The 20,767-nt window shown below is 37.8% G+C and overlaps 1 protein-coding gene across 4 annotated transcripts in view; it reads left to right on the top strand.

Annotated features, from left to right (window-relative positions):
* The first annotated feature begins 1,043 nt into the window (after positions 1 to 1,043).
* ldb3a (LIM domain binding 3a) overlaps positions 1,044 to 20,767 on the top strand; it is a 30,378-nt gene continuing 10,654 nt past the window's right edge. Inside the window, exons 1-7 of one of the 4 annotated variants that reach the window (XM_079472412.1) lie at positions 1,044 to 1,155; positions 4,594 to 4,785; positions 12,211 to 12,362; positions 16,304 to 16,379; positions 18,753 to 18,775; positions 19,406 to 19,609; positions 20,188 to 20,217. In XM_079472412.1, the coding sequence (XP_079328538.1) occupies positions 4,690 to 4,785; positions 12,211 to 12,362; positions 16,304 to 16,379; positions 18,753 to 18,775; positions 19,406 to 19,609; positions 20,188 to 20,217 (581 nt within the window). In that variant the 5' untranslated portion in view covers positions 1,044 to 1,155; positions 4,594 to 4,689. Of the gene's footprint in view, positions 1,156 to 4,351; positions 4,488 to 4,593; positions 4,786 to 12,210; positions 12,363 to 16,303; positions 16,380 to 16,827; positions 17,082 to 18,752; positions 18,776 to 19,405; positions 19,610 to 20,187; positions 20,218 to 20,767 lie in introns of those variants that run through there. The other 3 variants (XM_079472415.1, XM_079472413.1, XM_079472414.1) reach the window with 3 other exon arrangements.

The raw sequence follows: 20,767 nt of genomic DNA, 5'->3' as shown, positions 1-20,767 counted from the left end.
AGGTTTTTTTTGTTTAATAGAATTTAGATTCTGGGTTGTGCCCATTAACCGATTTAAAGGTTGTTTTAACGTAATGTAAGTAATTATCTTTACCATAAATATGTCAATTTGTTGTTTGAGTCCATATAATAACTATTTTATATAAAAGGAACATGTTAAAAATAGAAAGAAGTATTTATAGCATATCTTAATGATGGACAGGCTTCAGGGTATTTTTCATGCTACACTTATGATGCGGTGCAGTGCCTGGTTTCCTAGACCAGATATAAGGGAGAAGCTTTCAGCAATTAAATACTTGATGCCTCATGTTCATCTTCCGATATAGTGCAGATACTTTACAACTTGCATATTTCTCACATTGATGTAAAATGTAACTTCTCATATCTTTATGCATCCTCAAAAACAAGAATGCTCAGTCATGTGTTTTTATTATATGCACTCAAACAACAAATTGACATATTTATGGTAAAGATAATTACTTACATTACGTTAAAACAACCTATACACTAAATACATCTTTTTAAATCGGTATGGGCACAACCCAGAATCTAAATTATATTAAACAAAAAAAACTAAAATGTATCAAAAATTAAAAAAGAGAAACCCTTATGGTCTGATCCACAAAGACCTGTTATGGGTAAAGTGTTGCACCTACTCAAGACGACTGTCGCTTTAATAATTCCGCTCTCATTTAAATCCCTTGCTCCCAGTCCTGTGTAAGAAATTACGAACCCTACTACGGTGAAGACTTCTCTCATGAATATTAATAAGGTCAGGATGGCGTTGCTTGGTAACCTTACAAACGTTCATTGCTATCCATGAGCCAAAGTAAAAAAACTACCTATTTCTGGCTTTTAGCACATCAAGTAGTACATCGGGTTGAATGTCATAAGCGTAATTTATTTTAGCATTTCAGCATTGAGTTCGTTTTCCGATGAGTGGTCGTTTTCGTCTGTTCTTTCTACTGGACAAACGTCATGCTTTATACTTAATATTTATGAGCCAGACCCTCGCCGTAGTACGGTTCATAAATGACGTCCCTCGGGCTCCGGTGATCTGCTGTGAGTGACAGCGCTCGCGAGCCTCCGGAGGAAACGGAGAGACGTAACGGCAGGTCTCGCGACCATCCGTTTCAAGCGACTTTTATCATGAAATGTAGGTTAAACAAAAACTTTTAAAGTTGTTTGTTTTCAGATTGTTCTGCATTAATGGACGCAACCGGATTAAAAGCGGGACTTCAAGGCGCTCGAGGCGATAACATTATCCCTGTACAAAAGATTATTTCCTTTTTTTGTTCACAAGAATGTATCCGTTTGTTTTTATCATTGACAGTTGGCTTACAGGATTCAGTGGTGTCGCTGGTTTGGAAAAGGGTGTTTATTATGGGATGAAGGGTGCACAGTAGCTCTTGAACAGGACATCCGCGTGCACGTGTTCGTCGTATGTTTCAGTCCCGCTTTATATTTGTATTTTTCCCCAAAAGCTTTGGCTTAGGTGGGATGCATGTCGTTATAATATGGTAGGTGTGAGAATAAAACTGTAAAAGTGATTATTCTTCGTTTTACTGTTTTTGTTTGACTCCCAACGTCATTTCAACAAACCATAAAATATGCACATGTTCCAAAGGGTGAACGAGATGTTTGGGATCCTGGTGGGGAGTCTGTGCTTTTTTGGCTTGACTTGTGAAAATGTCCTTAGAAGTTTTAGGTGGCTTTCACTAGTATAGGCCAAAGACTGTAAACAGGTTTGTATATGGGGTTAGATTTAAAATATTATTAGCCTGGTAACATTGTAAGTTTATGGGATGTCTTAACTGTGGCTTGTACAAGTGGCCTGAGGTGTAGCCACATCATGTTGGCTGTTCAAAAACTGAACAGCCGGTCTGTATCCTTAGATCTGCTTTGAGGTCATATTTAACAATTGGTTGTGACAAATAAATGCATATGCTATATTTTTGGTGGATTTCCTAATGGGCCCAATTTATACGGTACACTAGGAAGATGACAAATTCTAGCAGTGTTGTTGACTATATAGAAGCTTTAATGGCATGCATTTAGAAAGGTCATACAGTATTCTAGATTTGTCAAGACAAGGGCTTGCCTAGTCCTTGAAAGTTTAATATAGTTTTAAGTGTATACGGTGTAACATTATGCCAGGAGTTTTTGTTAGTTTGCATTTCAAAGTCGGTCACTTAGGAAATATAAAGCAGGCTAAAGATGTTTGCCAAGCTCCGAGGATTTAGCCTGAACGTGCAACGTTTCCGTGAGAGGAAAACTAGGTTTGATCATTGCAAACATTATGTGGTGGATTTACAGTTTAAAATGTTGGTTTCTCTAACCCAAGTTTGTATAACAACAGTATCGGTCCATGTCACACCAACATAACACATAGGCTTGTATCGAGACATTGTCCAGGATTGGCACTTGTTCTCTGAAATGCTGCCTATGAATGAAGGCATGATTGTTGAACGTTCATGTACAGTATTACTTGAAATTCTTCCATTGACAAAGAGGGCTAAACTTAGCTGTTAACTAGAGGTCTCCCAAATTAGGCAGGGTGAACAGGCAAGTCCTCAGTTGTTATCTTCTCTCTGATGTCTTGTGATGTTTGTGATGTCACGAAAGTGTGCTGGTGCGCCAGAGGTTCTTCTTATCTCTGTTCTATGAAAAGTGTGCATCAGGAGTTTCTCACTGGCACCTGCTCTTTGTTTAAACGATGTCAAGTCCTAACACTTACAATTGGGCGATGCAGTTGGATTCTTGGGATAATCTTGTAAAGACTTTTAACAAATAAACTCTACATATTAAGGGGTGTACAGTGCGACATATGTGTCGGCTACAATGCAAAAAAAAGACTTTCTTACTTTGTCTTTTTTTCTTGTTTTCCAGTAATTTTTTTTACAAATTCTTGAATCAAGAAGCATTTTCTTGATGAGCAAAATGACCTAAGAAAATAAGTCTTGTTTTCAATCAAAAAATATGAAATTTCAGTAAATTTGTGCTTAAAACAAGAAAAGAAAATCTGCAAATGGGCTGAGAAAAATAATGATGGTTTACCTTAGTCACTCAATATAAGAAATGTTTTCTTACCCCATTGGGAGATTTTTTTGCTACAAATTTACTGAAATATCATATTTTGTGACTAAAAACAAGACTTATTTTCTTAGGTCAGTTTGCTTACCAAGAAAATGCTTCTTGATTCAAGAATGTTTAGACATTTTTACTGGAAAAAAAGACAAATTAAGAAAGTCTTTTTTTGCATTGTAGTCGACACATATGCCGCACTGTACAGCCCTGGCTTTATATGTAGTGTTTATTTGTTAAAAGTCTTTACAAGATTATCCCAAGAATTTAACTGCATCGCCCATTTCATCATAGAGTACGTTCCCCGATGAGTGGTCGTTTTAGGTCAGTACTAAGTAAGAAAGTCTTTTTTTGCAGTGTAGAAATAAATTTCATGGTGGAGCACACGTGCGATACACTTTGGCAGGTTTATTAGACAGAGCCACTAATTGTGTGACATGCGTTTATTATTGTGCATGTTTGTGTGTGAGGTTAACTAACGGCGCACCACTATTTATTTTCCTTTTTATTTACTTTTTGCAATTAAAACTTGTTTTCCGGCTGCATCGAGTCCATTGATCCAACGTTAGAGCCCTACGATCTGCGCGATTTGCGAAAACATGCGAGGAATCACGAAACCCGTCAAAATAAATGTCTGGTTAAATTCAACCAGATGAAAAAATATTTACTTGTATTAAACTTATAAACTGTAGTAAACGCTGTAGTATACTTCAATATTTACTATAGTAAGGTTTAAAAATACTATAGTACACAATAATTGTATTGTATTGACAGCCCTAGTTTTTTTTTTATATGATAACAGACGTATACTTGTGCTACAAGTGTTTGGCATGTGCTACAAAACGTTAAACCTCTGTAGGCCCTGAAAGGTGAACATATTAGTTGAGCTGTATTCAATTTGCAATATGTTGAACTTATTTCAAACTTGTATTACAGTTCGAGGGAGCTATCCCATAATGCATTATGAATGATGGTTTTTGTTCATATTGTCTGCCAGTTAACACTAACCATTCATCAACCCATTCATTCTTCATTCTGATCTAATATTACTCATAAAGTTGGGATTAATAATTGAATGATCCCTGAATCTGGGTTGGCCTTTATGTAGTGCTTAGATACTCTACGTGTGAGGCACTGTAGAAGAAAGGAGTCTAGAAAAATCTTTTAACCTAAGAGTTGTCTATATTAGCCCTGTGAATCATGGGAGGCCTGGCATTCTGGGTGTCCCCTTACATGCCATATTAGTACTCCTTCCTCCCCCTCCCCACAATGCCAAAGTGCTGTTGCTCTCTGCAAAGGGCCATCTATTCTTAGGCTGTCTGTCCAGCTTATCTGAGCAGGCAAGAATCTTCCTCTTGCTCTTAGCTCTGTTGCTCCAGATATTTTGCATTAGTTGCAATTTAGGTGAGCCTGAATTCATTGTTTGGTGCTATTATTTTGACCTTTTTAGACTTGTAGTGCTATCGTTTTTGTGTTGCCTTGCTTTTACACCTTTTTCTTCTATTTTCAGAGGCTGTTTGGCACGTGCCCCACCCCCAACTTAATTTTCCCCATCCATTTGGAGAAATTCTGTCGCTTAAACATTTAACTTTTTTATTTTTGAACAATGACTACTTACAACGTGTCACTTGCTGGACCTTCACCTTGGGGTTTCCGGTTGCAGGGAGGCAAAGACTTCAACATGCCCCTCACCATTTCTAGGGTAAGACCCCCAAATCATGACTGACGTGGTCTGGTTTATTAGCTCAGCACTGTTGAAAGTTTGAATGATCCTCCCAGATTATATTGTAATTTAAGAGATACTTTATTATCATATTTTTTCTCCATAAGAGATGTATCAATGGATTCATCATAATTGCTGTAAAACCATCACGTGACCTGCATTTATGATATTATCCTGTATTAGTGTGCCAGTGTTCTCATTTTTGTTTGACAAGTGACAAAGTTTTGAATGTGGTGTTGTTATCATAAGGCAAACAAATGCTGTATATTCTACTTGATTTGGAAAATAGATGCATGTGCATGTATAAGACGTGACTTTGTGTAAACTGGTCTGAAGATTGAAAACACAGCCTCTAAATCCATATATGCGATATGGCTATACAGTATTGATCATAGTGTCTGCTTTTTAGCTTTCGTGTACTTGTACTGCACTTGTAATGCTGTTTTGTGTGAGACATTAATTTGGTGATGACAGTCACAGTTTATGCATTAGACAGATGTTTTACCAACATTGTCAGATTTTTTATTTTCACATGTGCAAGTTACATCTACAATGAAGGTGTCTGGCCTTGTGTCTGTGTGTGTTACTGTTAGATCTATGTTTTCACAGTCTAAATAAAATACACTTTACTATTCTCAGATGTCTAGTGAAGACAGATTCACAGCTCTAGTATGCTGCTGGCATTAGCAGGTATTGAATCTTGTGTGATTCAAGCAGTCACAGTGGCACTAGATCCACACAAAGATGTGCTGCCATTTTGTCACCTCTGCCAAAACACCAGGAACAATGTCGGTTCTGTCACTACCCTAAGTGGCCCACCGCGCTGGTCATATTGTAGTGACGTAAACACCCTTGACTGTATCGTAATGCTTAATGGCATGTTCTGACGTTGTTTTGGGTCTTATATTTACAGCACTGACAGCCTTTTGGCCTCACTGTAGTGGTTACTAAGAATATCTAAATCAAGCGCGGCAGGTCAGTTGTGTGTCTTCCCTACAGGAAAAGACCAGCAGCAGACGGCCTAGTCAGTCACTCTTGAGCGACAGGTGGTACCCAAAGCTCGCTTTTGTTCGGGCTGTCAGGGTGACTCAACCTGGACTTTTCTATAAAAATACATCACAGGTGTGAAGGCATGATGCAAATGAGAAACGAAGCCTCAAGTATTCTGTATTTGAATTAGACATTCGTGTCAAGATTCATGTCAAGATTTACGTCTGCTGCCAGTGTTACACTAGTCAGTTTGAGAGGGGTACTTTTAGAAGAGGAATATATTATGTGCCAACCACAGGAGACGAGTCACCTGATGGCTATATACTATATACTGATCCCTATATAGAGACCCTCTGTACTGTATAGAGTGCACTGTAAAGATGTTAATACACATAATATACACGGTATAAAGATTTCATTTGTGGATTGTGAAATGTAGCGGAAAACATCAAGGATTTGTTTTGTGTATTTGTATGTCTGTCATTCTACTTTTCTTCATTATTTTTGCAGTGTGGGAATTTCTTGTGCAAATATACTGTAGCTTCTGATCTGAATAGTTCATATTGCTGGTAGATGTAACTGTGCATTGCTGTATGTTCTTTTATTTAGAGCTGTAGGTGCTGAAAAATAGTTTCTCTTGGCTGAGATCAGTTAAAGAAACAGATGGCACACAAAAGCGTGAACTTGCAATTCAGTTTGAATTGAAAGCAGCAGATGAGGGATATAAATACCTCTGGTGGTTTGGATGATAAGAATTTGCTTTAGGACAAATAGTTGTATTTAGACATAAAATGATAGGTTTTGGAAATTGTTGGAAGAATCCACATAATGTTGACAAAATGTATATAATAATGTATTTTACTGTAAAATGAGGACCAAGGCGTATTTTATAGGTGACTTGCTATGGCTTGATTATTAGAAATGTTGTTTCTAATTATAAAGTCACATAGCTGTCACACTTACATGGCAAAGCCTTGCCTAGTTAAAAAAGGGGTTTAAAGGAATAACATGACATTCTTTCATCTGCAGAACACAAAATAAGATATTTTGAATAATGTTGGTAACAGAAAACCATTGGTCCCCATTCATTGACTTGAATAGTTTTTTTCTCAATACAATAGAAGTGAATGGGGACCAACGGTTTTTGTTTACAAACATTCTTCAAAATATCTTCTTTTGTATTCTGCAGAAGAAAGAATGTCATACAGGTTTGAAATGACAGGAGGGTGAGTACATTTTTATTTGGGGTGAACTGTCCTTTTAAATGACAACATTTGAGTCCTACCACGCAACACATTCACTCTATGTGCTTCAGTTCTGTAACTCCGCCATGTCATTTGACACTGCAGTGTTATTAGAAACATGTTGGGCTTTGAAAAGATGTTAAAGATGAATGTCAACAGGGATTCACTATATGATCTGCCAAAATACTTCAAAAATGTTCGTATCTGGTGAAGGGCATGTGTGGTGGCCAATAGAAATGAGTGACAACATACTATTGTGTGCTGTTCTGACTTTCTTTAGAGTTGGTGGAGTAGTATTTCACCTCTAAGCTTGTATTTAGGCGTTCAAATATGGATCTTTTAAATCAAGGGTCACTCTCATTCATATGGCATTCACAGAGCATCCAGTTAAAGCTTGTGAAGATTGAGTTTTATGGATGGCCTGAATTTGATCCGCATTAATATGAGCATGTTGGATTAATGACACAAACGTGGCTGTCTCTACACAGTATTCGGAGTCGCTTTTTGAGGCCCCAAAATAGCACAACACCCCCGATGAAATGAGAGTGTTCCCAATCCAACAGTGTTGATGTTCATTGTGGCTTTCCAATGCTGACTAAATATCATTCCTCTAACTGTTTATTTAAGTTAGTTTTTAGAAATGGCTGAAAGATGGATGCAAATTATGAAAAGAAACCCTACTTGATATTTTAATGGATTATGCCAATCCCTTGATTAATATCAGAAGCCGTTGGCAAAATGAATGCAGAAACATTTTCTTTATCATGGTTGGTAACTCATTTAGTTTTTTGTACAATGTCTATATAAAATAAATAGCTCAGAAGTCATCAGTTATGCTTTATTAAATCCGCATTGTCTCAGGTGTTTCTGGAAAACATAAAAATATATACGCAGCAAGATTTTATAGCTCTACAATGTTAACAGTATTGATCAGGTCATTGTTTTTTGAGGAATTTGATAGGAAATCAGTTCATATAGAATTTCATTGTGTCCTTGCTAATCTTAGCACAGTTTTGCTCTCCTGTAAAGCTGTAGAGAAAACACATTGCGTAGATTACAATTGAGATGAAATAAGAGATCTCTGCACTATAAAGAAATTGTTGGTTCAACTTAAAGAATTTGAGTTAATTTAAAAATATTAGTCAACACGACAAGGTTGCATCAAATTCATTGAGTTAACTAATATTTTTAAGTTGAAGTAACTCAAAATTGTAGGCCAACCAGGTAAAACATTTTTTTACGTTTGTTGAAAACAGTGAATTATGTTTTACTTTCCTAAAGCTATTTGCAGAATAACTATAACAAGGCTCACTAGATATAAGAGATTTGTATAAAATTTGTGTCTAATAATGACTGGGAATTATACCACAGTCATGCAATTCTTTAAAAGCCATAATGTCGGCACTTTTTGTTAAAAAATGTAAATTGTAAAAACATTTCTGACTTACTTGATGTTTCTATTATTATTTCAACTTCGTGAACCGACAATTTGCCAGAAAAAACAGAATTTACAGAACTTCATCATGGATTATGCAGTAGGCATATTTCCAATGCAGCACTAGTACACCTGCTGTTTGCTTTATGTTTAGATCATGTGATGTAATTTCAGCAGCCATGGCTCAAAAAAAGGTCAGTATTTCAGTTAGGCTGCCAGAGATATTACAGTCTATTATGTGTAATTATAATAAATGGTTATCTCTAATGCTCTATGGATATATTATACTACTGTTAGTCTCTCTCAAACAGCCCAGCAATGCAAGTAACAGTCCCTGTCTTGGTTTGTGCTATGAAAGCCTGTGGCTGGTGCTGCTGACAGACAGAGCTGTTTTTAGATGGCGGCTGAAGGTCAAGTGAGTCCTGCTGGGATATATTCTAAGAGCTATACATATTAACTTCACCACTAAACATCCACTAAAACAAAAATGTTGGCTGTTTATCAAAAAAGCTTGTTTTCAGACCACTCATCCGCTTAATGATGATAAGGATGTTGTGTGCTGGTCTCTGTGACATGTGTTTTATTCATGTGGTCGTAGGCAGGTTGACTCAGCTCTTATACAGTATATGAGGGATGCCACACTGCTCTTTGAGGGGCGCGATCAGGGGGCTATCAGGTCACGTTGCATTCATGTGGTGTCGGATTCTTTTCGGTCTTGTTAGCATAAATTAGTCCAGGTGGTTAAGTACTTAACATAAGCGAGTAGGGCTACTCCTGTATGATGTTACTTGTCATATCTTCCCCCTAACAGATATTTAGACACCATGGCGGCGATTTCTCTCTTTTTCTGTCTCTTTACTGTATGTTTCTCAGTGGCCTACTTTCCGCCCCGTGATTTACTTGACCCGTAGAACAGATCCTTTGTGCATTTGAGAGTGAACGGGAGATTTGAGCCGGCATATCAGCCACTCATTCACCCAGGCATCAATTGGAATGAACTGAGAGAGGCGGACTTAATGCATGTTTTGTGTGCCAGCTCTGGTAATCCTCACTCACTCTCTTCAAGCCTTTGTTTTCTCACGCTCTCTTCCTTTCCCCCCCACCGTTAGTTTAGCTAAACCCGGCACAAAGCAACACTATCAGTGCATACTGAAACATCTGAATTGTGCGATTGTTATTAATATTTTATTCAGTTTGACCCTCCACAATTAGGGTTTTATTTGATATGCACTGCTCACCTAAAGCTTGGTCCTCCTGCTTTATTTGAATAATTTAACAAAAAGCCTGTTTCACACATGCGTAGTTTCAGTCGCATGTATTTAGATTCACACGGTTGGTTTGAAAGCTCAGAACTGTAGTAGTAGCCGTTGCGGTTTTGCTGTAGTGTCAACAACGCATTGTGTCACAATGTCAACACAGTTGCGTTTCTGGAGGTAACGGGAGACTACGCTTGTTATACATCACAATTAAAGATGACATTTATGGAAGAATACAACTCCTACACCCCACGACACACTTAGGTCTGAGCTGCATGATTTACAGCTCTTTCAACCTCCATTTAACCCAGTATTAAATGTCAATTTTATTCTAACAAGGCTACACTTTAATAAGCATATGAGACAGACTTGTGTTATTTGTGGCAGAGCTCTGCACTTTGAAGGGGGTGTGTAGCTGGTTCATAAACAGACAGACAGAATCTGAGCTGAGTAAGATATTATTATCAAAAACTCTGTGTTCTTCAATAGGGACAACCGATGCATATGATACTCTTTCATCAGGTTGTACTGCTGAAAAGTGTCTTGATAGATAGACCATCCTGGTGTCAGATTGCACTGATCATATTAAACTCATACAGTGTGGATGTGACCACAGTAGTAGAAGCACAGCTGTTGCATGCCGATGCATTTGAAAGATATTACACATGAACACGGTAGTCGCTTTCTGCATGTTATTCCTGTAAAGGTAGATACATTTTTTTTATATTTTTACATTTTTGTGCTTATTGTGCATACAAATGTAAAAAAATATGTGGAATATACTGTATGTGTAATCAAATATTTGTGATTTTTCTGATCTTTTAACTAGTTATATAACTATAATGTATTTGTTTCTTTTATACGAGTAGCAAAGTTGAAGATAAGAATTGTCACAGCTAGGAGCGAGTATGTAAGGGGAGCCCAGCGGCTGGGGATTTACAATATGATTAACATTGGGAGTTCAAACGAAACACTTGACCCCTCGTTTCTGAAGAGAGCTTTACAGCAGTTGTTGTACTGTTAGTGGCTGCTTTATTGCTCTTGAAATTTCAGCCACAATATTGTTCATTTTCTCAATAATGTCTTTAGCTTTTGAAATAGGCTTTGGAAAGTTGGCAGTGACACCTCTGAGTCTAAAGCCTTGACTCCAATGAATTCAATAATAAACGGATGGAAAATACACTGAACAAGAGCTCTTTTACACCTCTCATAGGGAGTTTTGCTAACATGCAAAACATGACACAGTGTCAAAACTTCCTCATTCAGCCAGAGGAGATTAAAGAGAGAAACTGAAATACTGTATGATTGCTTTTGCATTCACATCAGCATTTAAACAGACGAGACTGCCCGTACAGTTCCTTCAGGTTAAGTACGGTACGTTGGCTGGTGATGCAACCCAAAAAACACTCACCAGATATAGAAGTGTCAACACAGACTCTTACATGTCGTTTTTAAAAACCATTATTATGACCCTGATTCTTGTTTTTATTGAGCAAATAACTCATTTTTGATTTTGAGGTCAAATGTGACCGAATGGGAGCTTAGGAAAATGTATTTTTGAGTTCACCTTTATGTATGTACTGTATACACACAGTATATAGATGTTGACGTTTCACTAATGAAGGCAAGTGGTCAGAACCTCCTGAGAGGTTTTAGTATGTGAAGTGAAGCGAAGCAGTTAAGAAACATCAACATCAAGACAACATTACATATCGCTTATATACTTCTGAAACCTTGTATCTCCATATCTCTTGATTTTTGGCCGTACATCATTATTATTAGTCACCCTTTATTTCTGCCACTAGGTTCTAACCAACAAAATGTATTAAAAAGTGTGGGTCAACCATGACAAAACAACAATTAATCATTGAAAAAGAACAGTTTTTCCTAAATAACAGTTTTGGACATCCAAGGTTTCGGAAGGAGAGGGATGATATGTAATGTTTTCCTAAAATTGTGAGACATTTAGACATAGATTATAAGATCCTGTATAGAAGAATATCCATATTGATTTCGTAACCAACTGAATAATAAACCCTGACAGTTCAGAAATGCTAGAAAATAAAGTTAAATATGTTTTGTCTACAACTGAGCATATATCTGTAATGTAGTTATAAAACGTATATTTTGTATCAATATCACAAAGGTTGATATAAATTAAGAGCATTACATCACGTTCCACTATAATGTTTACTGTATATACATAACTAATTTTTTTAAATTAAATTCATAATCTGCTCATGCAGCATGCCAGAAGTGTGCTTGAGATCCCAGTGTTTACCCAGCTGTCATGGATTAACCATCAATTTTTTAAAGTCACAGAAGACTTTGGCTTCTGTTCACAGATGCAATCGATCAGAGCCACAAGCTAGAAAAATAAGTCAATATGTGTATTTTTACTTTGTGGTTGGCTGTGAATATAATGTGTTTGTGGATATGATTACCCATCCGAATTTCATTAAAAATTTTCTTTTGACAGATTACACCAGGGAGCAAGGCAGCATTGAGCAACCTAAATCAGGGTGACATCATCGTGGCTATTGATGGAGTCAGCACAGAGGGTATGACACACCTGGAGGCCCAAAACAAGATCAAGTCTGCCAATTTTAGTATGGCTCTCACCATGCAAAGGTACAGTGCAGTGCTACTTTTGTCTACAGTTGTTTGGAACACATGAAAAACAGAACACTGAATGTAAGAAAGTGATGTATTTTTAAGCATGCACATGTCTTTTGTAGTGTTGTTTTGGTTGCAGATCTTTATAAAGCAGCTATAATAATGATGGTCATGACCCTCAGGTTTTGCTGACAAAATTGGTCCACATGATGGTAGGGATGCATCGATACCAGTATCGGTATCGGGCCCGATACCAAGCTCATGTACTCGTACTCGTAAAAATTCCCTGATACCAAAGACCGATACCTCACGTGACGTAATTGACAGCACGTTCCAGTGCACACAGAGACACCTGCTGTAGCAGACACAATGTCATAGAGTGTTCACACCTAAATCGCGCTATTCGTGTGTAGTTGGACGCTTGAACATTTTGAGTTTACTCGCTTCATTCGCGCGTGGAATTCGCTTCATTCGCGAGTGAAATTCGTGTCATGGGAGGGGCTTCTGGCAGGCGGCTCCAGTCTTGTTGCGAAATGGCAGACATGGATTTTGTTGAGCAGGTAGCTGCGCATAATGTGCTATGGAAAGCTGATGATAGACATAGACTCGTTCGGCGCCGTGTCTGGGTCCATCAGATCCTTCAGAGGCGCAGTCCTTCATTGTCGTTTCAGATTTCTGCCTCTGCTCGCTATGTCATAATCACGTCCCGTAAGCAGGTGCCTGATTGATTAACGCGGCGCAAATTTTCGCCAAAGTTCAGATTTTTCAACTCAATTTGCGCCGCCTCATTCGCGTGAATCGCACCGCAAGTAGGTCTATTGCGTCTTTGCATTGACTTAACATGTATATAAGTGGTATTTTTAGCTTGATAAACTGTGCAACATTTACATCTGCTTAGCTGATTTTCAATCATGTATTTCTGTTAGAACACATCTTTCCAACAGTGTTGAAAACTTTCAAACTTGCTGCACATGATCAACAAAGCTCTGAATGATGACACGGAAGGCAGTAATAGAAAATTTCTAGTATTTTTAGTCACATTTAGTATCTCAAGATATTTGGGACACAGTGTGTGATAGAATCATCCATCCTGGGTAAAATGACATTCTCAAATCAAGGATAAATTCCCAGGATGATTTCTCTGAGTTTATTGTAGATTCTGGTGAGAATAATGAAATGGCCTGTCATGTTTATACTCTTCCCTCATCTCTCTTGGCAACCAAAGCTTATAGTGAGCTGTGTATTCACTGACAGCCAAACCCAGTTGTTTCCTCATCCAATAAATATTGTATTATACAGTTCTTATGAATGTCTCTTGAAGGGATTTTAGTCTAGTTTACTTATTCATAGCAATGTATTTAGCCTACTTAGATTTTTGAGCCAGGTGCCCTCTACGATAGTTAATAATTAGGCAAAGGTCAGAATTTAAACAATTGGGGCAAGAATAAACCTTTAACGTGTTTAGATTTGGTCAGTCCAATCCAATTGCATATTCCACAGATCACAGATTTTTCTTTGCTTATTTGACTTTACAGCTTTGATATGGACATTTTAAAAGCCATGGTTCCTATTTCTAATGTGAAAATCTGGCATTTATTCATGCTGTAAAATTCAATGAACCGTAAACAGACAACAGCTTCAATAAATCACTAACATGTGACCGAGATTGTGTGTATGTCCAGAAGATAAGATGATGTACATGTTTAGCTAGGAAAAGGTCACGTGATTTTATTGCCTTTCTATTTTCTCTGTTAATCTGAACTGACAGATGATATAAAGTGTAGGTCTGATATGACACATTTTTACAACTCAGTGACCTCTGAGATTTTTTATTCGATTGTTCACACATGCACACACACAGACTATTTCCCATGATCTGATGAGTCTAGTAAAGCCAAACATCCTCTCACAGCAACAGATTTCTGTATATTCCTCAAAAAATAAAGAATCTCAGATTTACCATTGAAGATGCCAAAAATATCGCCATTGATGGGCAAGCGGGTAAGTGTATCATGAATAAAGTGGGAAACCAACCAATCGCTGGCTACAGATTAAAGTAGATCATTGCATATTATTTCAGCATCTCTCTTCTGTTTCATTCATAGCCTCTGGCTAATGTCCATTCACGCAACTTTGGCTTCACACTTAAGATCGGATATTTTCCAGCCCTGTGCTCTAACTTAGTCAGACAGCATCCACGCATGCATGCTTACACACACCATGTATGTAAATAAGCACAGTTGTGACAGATTGAATGGGGTTGGCCTGTTAAAGGTCCAGTGTATAAGATTTAGCAGCATCTAGTGGAGAGGTTGCGAATTACATGCTGGACCTCTAAAGGAGTCATGTGACATGGCTAAAATTTATATTATCATTTGTTTTAGATGTAATTCAATGTGTAAACATGATTTAAGGTTCAAAAACACAGTATTTTCCACGTACCGCGCATGTTTGTATCTTCTCTTTGCCCCACCTTTCTAAAACGTGCAGATTTTTTACAAAGCTCATCGCTCTGAAAAGCAAGGCTTGTTTTTTGCAATTTTAGGTGTCTAATACATGCATGAGCAACTCATAACACACCAAAGACACAGAAAAACACATATTCGCGGCATATGACCCCTTTAAGGGAGTGATGCAGTACTAGATGTTGTCCACACTGTATGCAGACAAATCAGATTTTTCGCTGATATAGATACGTTTTTGTGGGTGCCAGTGTCACATTAAGTCTGAAATGCCTCACAGACTGCAAACATTTAAACCAGTGCAACATATATTGGAGCACACTGCAAGCTCATAGATCTCATATGTCTGGTTTACTTTAAGCTTTCTGAGTTGTTTTGTTTAATATATGAACCTCAGGAGTAGAAACCAGTATTAGAATATCTTCCACATGAACTGCTTCAGTCCTTTATGACATCAGGTTTTTTTTGTTTCTGAAAAACATCCCTAATCTTTCAATCCCAGGTTGCAACTCTCATTTATATTCAGCACTTAAGTCAGGTTTACTGCAGATTCACTCAATCATGAGCAAAAGCTGTTGCCTTCATTTCAGATTTTTGTGCACAACCTCCGGATTACTTCACTTTAGCAGTGAAAATAGATCCCAGAATTCTTTGTGGATATAGGAACAAGGAGTGATGGAATGAGAGTGTAAAAGTGTTCTCGACGTGTTTTATTTGGGTTGGTCCTAGGATTTGTGCTCATGCCCATACTCTTATATTGACAGCTTTTGACACCTTTTATTTATGTTAAGTTTTGTTTGTTTGTTGTCCACCTTAAGCTGTTGGTATTGATAGTTGCAATAAGTCTTCCATTGTTGATTGGATTCATTGTGTTGGTATTATGACGGCGGGGTTCAATCTTAGTGAAACCAAATTGAAAGTTGTAAGACGTAAAAATAGTGCTCCACAATTATTCGAAAAACGAATCGGGATTACAATTGAAACAATTACATAATTGTCGAAAGCCTCAATTACAGCTGTCCATTTGCGCTAATTTCTGTGCGTTTTGGCCGTGTGTTTGGGGACAGAATACAGTGGCAAGTCAGAGAATTAATATGTTGACGTGTCCTTTAGCCATTTGATTTGGATTTGTTTACTAAGAACATTACTCCCATGATTATTTGTTATTTATAGTATGTCATTTAAATTTGGATGTTTATAGAAAGAATACGACATGCAGCTGTCCAAACATTTTAAAGCTTTAAAGTAAAATCTATTGATCTACAATAATATATTTTTTATATTCTTGCAGCCCTACGTAAAAAGGTTTTGCTCAAAGTCTATATAGCTGTTTATCAGGTCCACAAAATATAATTCATGATATGGTTCACAGTATATTCCTGGTACACTGGTAATTCCTTTATAAAATATGCTTTCAGATTCTTCTGATTGTTGTGAAGATGTGATCCAAGAACACTTAAAATTATTCCTTAAACTTTCTCTGTTTTATCACAGGTCAAAGCGGCCCATCCCAGTTTCCATGACTACACCAAGGATGGACTCTCCTATGTCTGTGATAGCCCATCAGCAGGTCTGACTTTTCATCCTCCTGACATCTGAATACAATAAATGCCCATGCATTCACATATTTCAAACCAAACAGAAGTCATCTTCCATTATACATTCTCACGGAGAATCATTGAGACTATAGGCTGAAGAGTAAACTTCATCTAAAGTTTGGGTTTAGAAGGGGACTGGCTTATATTAAGGGATTTCCTTCAACTCACAGTGGACCTCATACATTTTCTGAATCTTGTTATAAAAGTGGTCTGACGCCCCCTGGTGGTATACTCGGCATACCCTAGAAAACGGTTCACTTTCAATTTGTACTCATGATTAGTACATGCAAACACATTCCATGCTAACTTAATGCATTTTAGCACTTCATGAATAGTTTGCTTAAAATGTTATTTGTGAGAAAATACAATTTGTATCCTTTTAAAAAGCTTTTCAATTATTCATTTACGTGCTTCTTTAAGGATCAGCCTGTGCAAATGAACGGGGGTCTCTCAGTGTCTGAGACCAGCAAACACACCAACCTGTCCTATAGCATGAGCAGTAGTGGAGATGCGTCCTTGCAAAGTCATTTACCTCCTCCCAGAGACAAATCCACGTCCATGCAAAAAAGGCAACAGTATAACTCCCCCATTGGTCTGTATTCTGCCGAGACACAGAAAGAGATGGCCATGCTACAGGAGAGGGCTAAGAACATGGGGTCAGGCATGCCTAGTGGGTATGTAATCATGCATAGAGTTGTAGTCTCACCTGGTTGCTAAGTCCCCTCTGACAGAAGAATGACAGCAAGCATTTAACATTCAGAAACCAGATAATACATCTGTTACGGTAACCCCATTGCCCACCAGTATAAGTAAGCTATTGAAAGACCTATATTGCTTCCAGACTGTTAAGAAATTTGTAAGGTGGCTGATTTGAGTTTTTCTTATGGCATTCCTCCTTCGGGTATTCTAAATTGGAAAATATGTTCATACAATCATATTGTGAGACTGACGGACATGAAATGATACAGTACTTGGAGAGTACAAATTTAATGGAAGCACTATATCGTCGTGTTACAGCTTCAGTTGTGTTCTGCAGCGTAATCCCATAGCAGTGTTGCTTTGGTGGAATATCAAATGGATGACTGTGTAGTGCATCCTCTCTATGTCACATGTGGTGATATAGCTCTTAACGTGTGCCATGTCGCAGAGAAAATCCCATGCAGTTGACTGATACGGTCACACAGTCGCCATAGAGACAGGAGTGAGAACACCTGTTGCTGTTCTCTCTATAAACCGTCATGGAATGTCAGGGTTCAGTTTTCTAACTACTCTGCTACATTACCCACACTCCTTCCTGTTACTTAATGTGACTAGTTTCAATAAACAGAGTAAGGACCTCACAGTATTTACAGTACATGACATAGATGAGCAAATCTCAGCAAAGTCAATTTAAGCTAAATTACTGCAACTTTAGATTTGGCAACAACAAAGTCAAACCAATCTATATGAAAATATTTATTATGCTCAACTTTCTTTTATTGTTTCACATTGAGACAGACATCTTTAAGGTCCACTGTAATACACGGATGTAATATAATGTTCAACATCAGATATTTTCCCCCAACAGTTCACCAGACTTAATTCACTTAATGTATAACAGATTGTGTCCACGTGAATCCTTGCAGAATGTTTTTTAATACTGCAATTCTGTGTATATCAGGACCACACGCTGTCTAAACCTTTGCGCTCCCTCTTCAGATGTGTCTGTCAGCGCGTTGAAGATCGTTTTTATAACATATTACCCTTCATAACGCTTTTAACATCAGCCAGGTCCCACACTTTATCTCTCTTAATAACTCTTTTGACATCAAGCAAGTCCCACACCTATTCTCTTTGAGGACCTCTGCCTTAAAGGAATAGTTTACCCACATTTTTTAAATGTACTCATGCCATCATAGGTGTGACTTTCTATCTTCTGCTGAATGCACAGTTAGAGGAAGCTTAAAAAGACATTTATTAAGCCACTGGAGATATGGATTGCTTTTATGATGGATGCATGTGTTTTTTTAAACCATCTGTTGGCATAACAAGAAGAGCTGGGATATGTTTGTGTTTAAAAAAGAAAGTCACTGAAGGTGGCATGACCGTGAGTAAATTTCATTTTTGGGTGAACCATTCCTTAAATTTCTGCTTCATCGGCATCAAACAGAATAGCACGTTGTTTATTTATTTGTTTATTTTTGTGTTACAACTAGTGACACAAAAAGGACACACTTACGCTGCACTTTTAAATATCTGAGGAAATCCACACCTCGAAGGACTTTTCTTCGCACAACCCCTGTGTTTTCAAACTTGAATGAGCTGCTTACCACTATCCTTCTCTCTGTTTCTTTCTGCCATTGTAGGTCATTACCAACACACCTGCCAAGTTAGTAACAGCCTCCTGGCATAACGTTTTAGTGCTCTGTGTGGTATTCATGCATGGAATTGTTTGGAACTGTTATCAACAATAAAGTGTGGTTAGTGATATTTGTCTTACCATGCCATCAAAGCTTGCTTTAATGGTGTACTAATGCTTAGCATAAATGTATATGACAACACGGTATACAGAAAACTTGTAAGAATTTGGCGACATAGTCTTTCAGTACTGGGTATATATAAACACATTTCCTCGAAATATCCATGACTAATCCCAGCTGGCATTGTGCTATAGCGTGTATGTCTGTGTGTGTCAGGGGCAAGAGGTTTGCTTGCTGAACTCTTTCATCAATCTTGTTAAATGTACATTGTGTTTGGATCATTTTATGGGTGCCCGAGTCTTTAATTTGTGTGTGATGTTGTTCTGCATGCTGTAGTTATCTATCTTCCTGGATAAGATGTTGGAATAGTTAATAGAGCCCTTAAAAATTAGACTTTTATTGTTTTTATCTTATTACCAAACAAAATGTACCTCACGTTGTCTCACCTGTAACACCACTCTTAGTTTTCAATCCCAATTAACTTTTCACACTCCCTCTAATTGTCGTCCTTTCTTTCTCACCCTTCCTCATGGGCACAGCAATGAGTATATTCCCAACTTCAACCCCATAGCTCTGAAGGACAGTGCACTCTCCACCCACAAGCCCATAGAAGTGAAGGGGCCTGGAGGCAAGGCCACCATCATCCACGCCCAATACAACACTCCTATCAGCATGTACTCTCAGGATGCTATCATGGATGCTATTGCTGGTCAGTCCCAGGCCAGAGGTAGCGAGCTGTCCGGGTAAGACCTCCTGCACCTAACTGTCTTCTCCCATAATCTGCATGACACCACGGCGCAATAACGCCTGCCAAACAGCAATGCTTGGCATGGCCAGCGCTATCTGCTATATGCTAGAGGCTCAAGAATTCACAAGGACGTCTGATCATAGTCTGAACTTTGTCTGATTATTAGGTCTGTTTTCTAGCTAGGATTAAACATTGAGTGTTTGACCAATTGATTGTATACAGCAGATATAGAAAGACAATTTGTGAAAGTTCTAATGTTAATATTTGTTAAACTGGTTAGAATGCTATGTTATGGTCTGTTGTGCGTATGTGTGCACTACAAATGTGCGTTTTGTCTACTATGTATTAAATGAAAGTGAGTATATTTTCATGTTTGTCGCTGTCAGACATCATATCTTATACATGGTTTATAATAGAAATCACAGTGGCCACCCATTATTTTAAATGCTGTCGCTCTCATTCAACTAATTTCCCTCTCTCGCTCCATCCCCAACCGGCCATCCATCTATCCATCACATACCATGCCCCCCTCTTGTGTCCATCCATTGCGTTGCATCACAAATGGTCCTGCAGCAATGAAGCGCTTACTGACTCCCCCCTATCGTAAGTAGCCTGAATCCATGTGTTTGATATGAGCACCTTTGCTCTCCTTTTGTGTTTCCCTCTCTTATGCATTGCATGCCTGTTCACTTGTTCATTTATCCCTCTAACTCCATTATCTAATTTGATCTATGTGCAATAGTGGTTCTGAAGTTCAGCTAGGCACCTTGTGTTGTTTATGAGCGAGACTGTTATACTAGGCTAATATTTGAGGCTATTGTCTTTTGATTCATCTCATACTAGAGAATTTCATTTAGCTTGGTTTCTTACCCATAATATTTCTTTAGAATATGACAAATGCTCCATACTTGATCTTGATGTGTGACTTTGACTGTCCTTGTTGTCAACTTTATACACTAAAGCCTTTTTTTGCCGTCTTAAATTAATTCAATTTAATATTTACATTTTTCATGTTCTTCAATCTACTTTAAGTTACAGTCAACCCCATTCGCGCATTAAAAGTAGGAAGTTCAAATGACTTGTAAAGCCAATTTGATTGTAGTTATAAACCTACGTTTTTACAGTGCTTGGTTTGTAGAAACCTGTTAGGTTT

Source organism: Barbatula barbatula (assembly GCF_947034865.1).
Source record: "Barbatula barbatula genome assembly, chromosome: 14".
In the NCBI taxonomy this organism is placed as follows: Eukaryota; Metazoa; Chordata; class Actinopteri; order Cypriniformes; family Nemacheilidae; genus Barbatula; species Barbatula barbatula.
The sequence above is the reverse complement of the archived record's forward strand: the minus strand, read 5'-3'. Positions and strand labels throughout refer to the sequence as shown.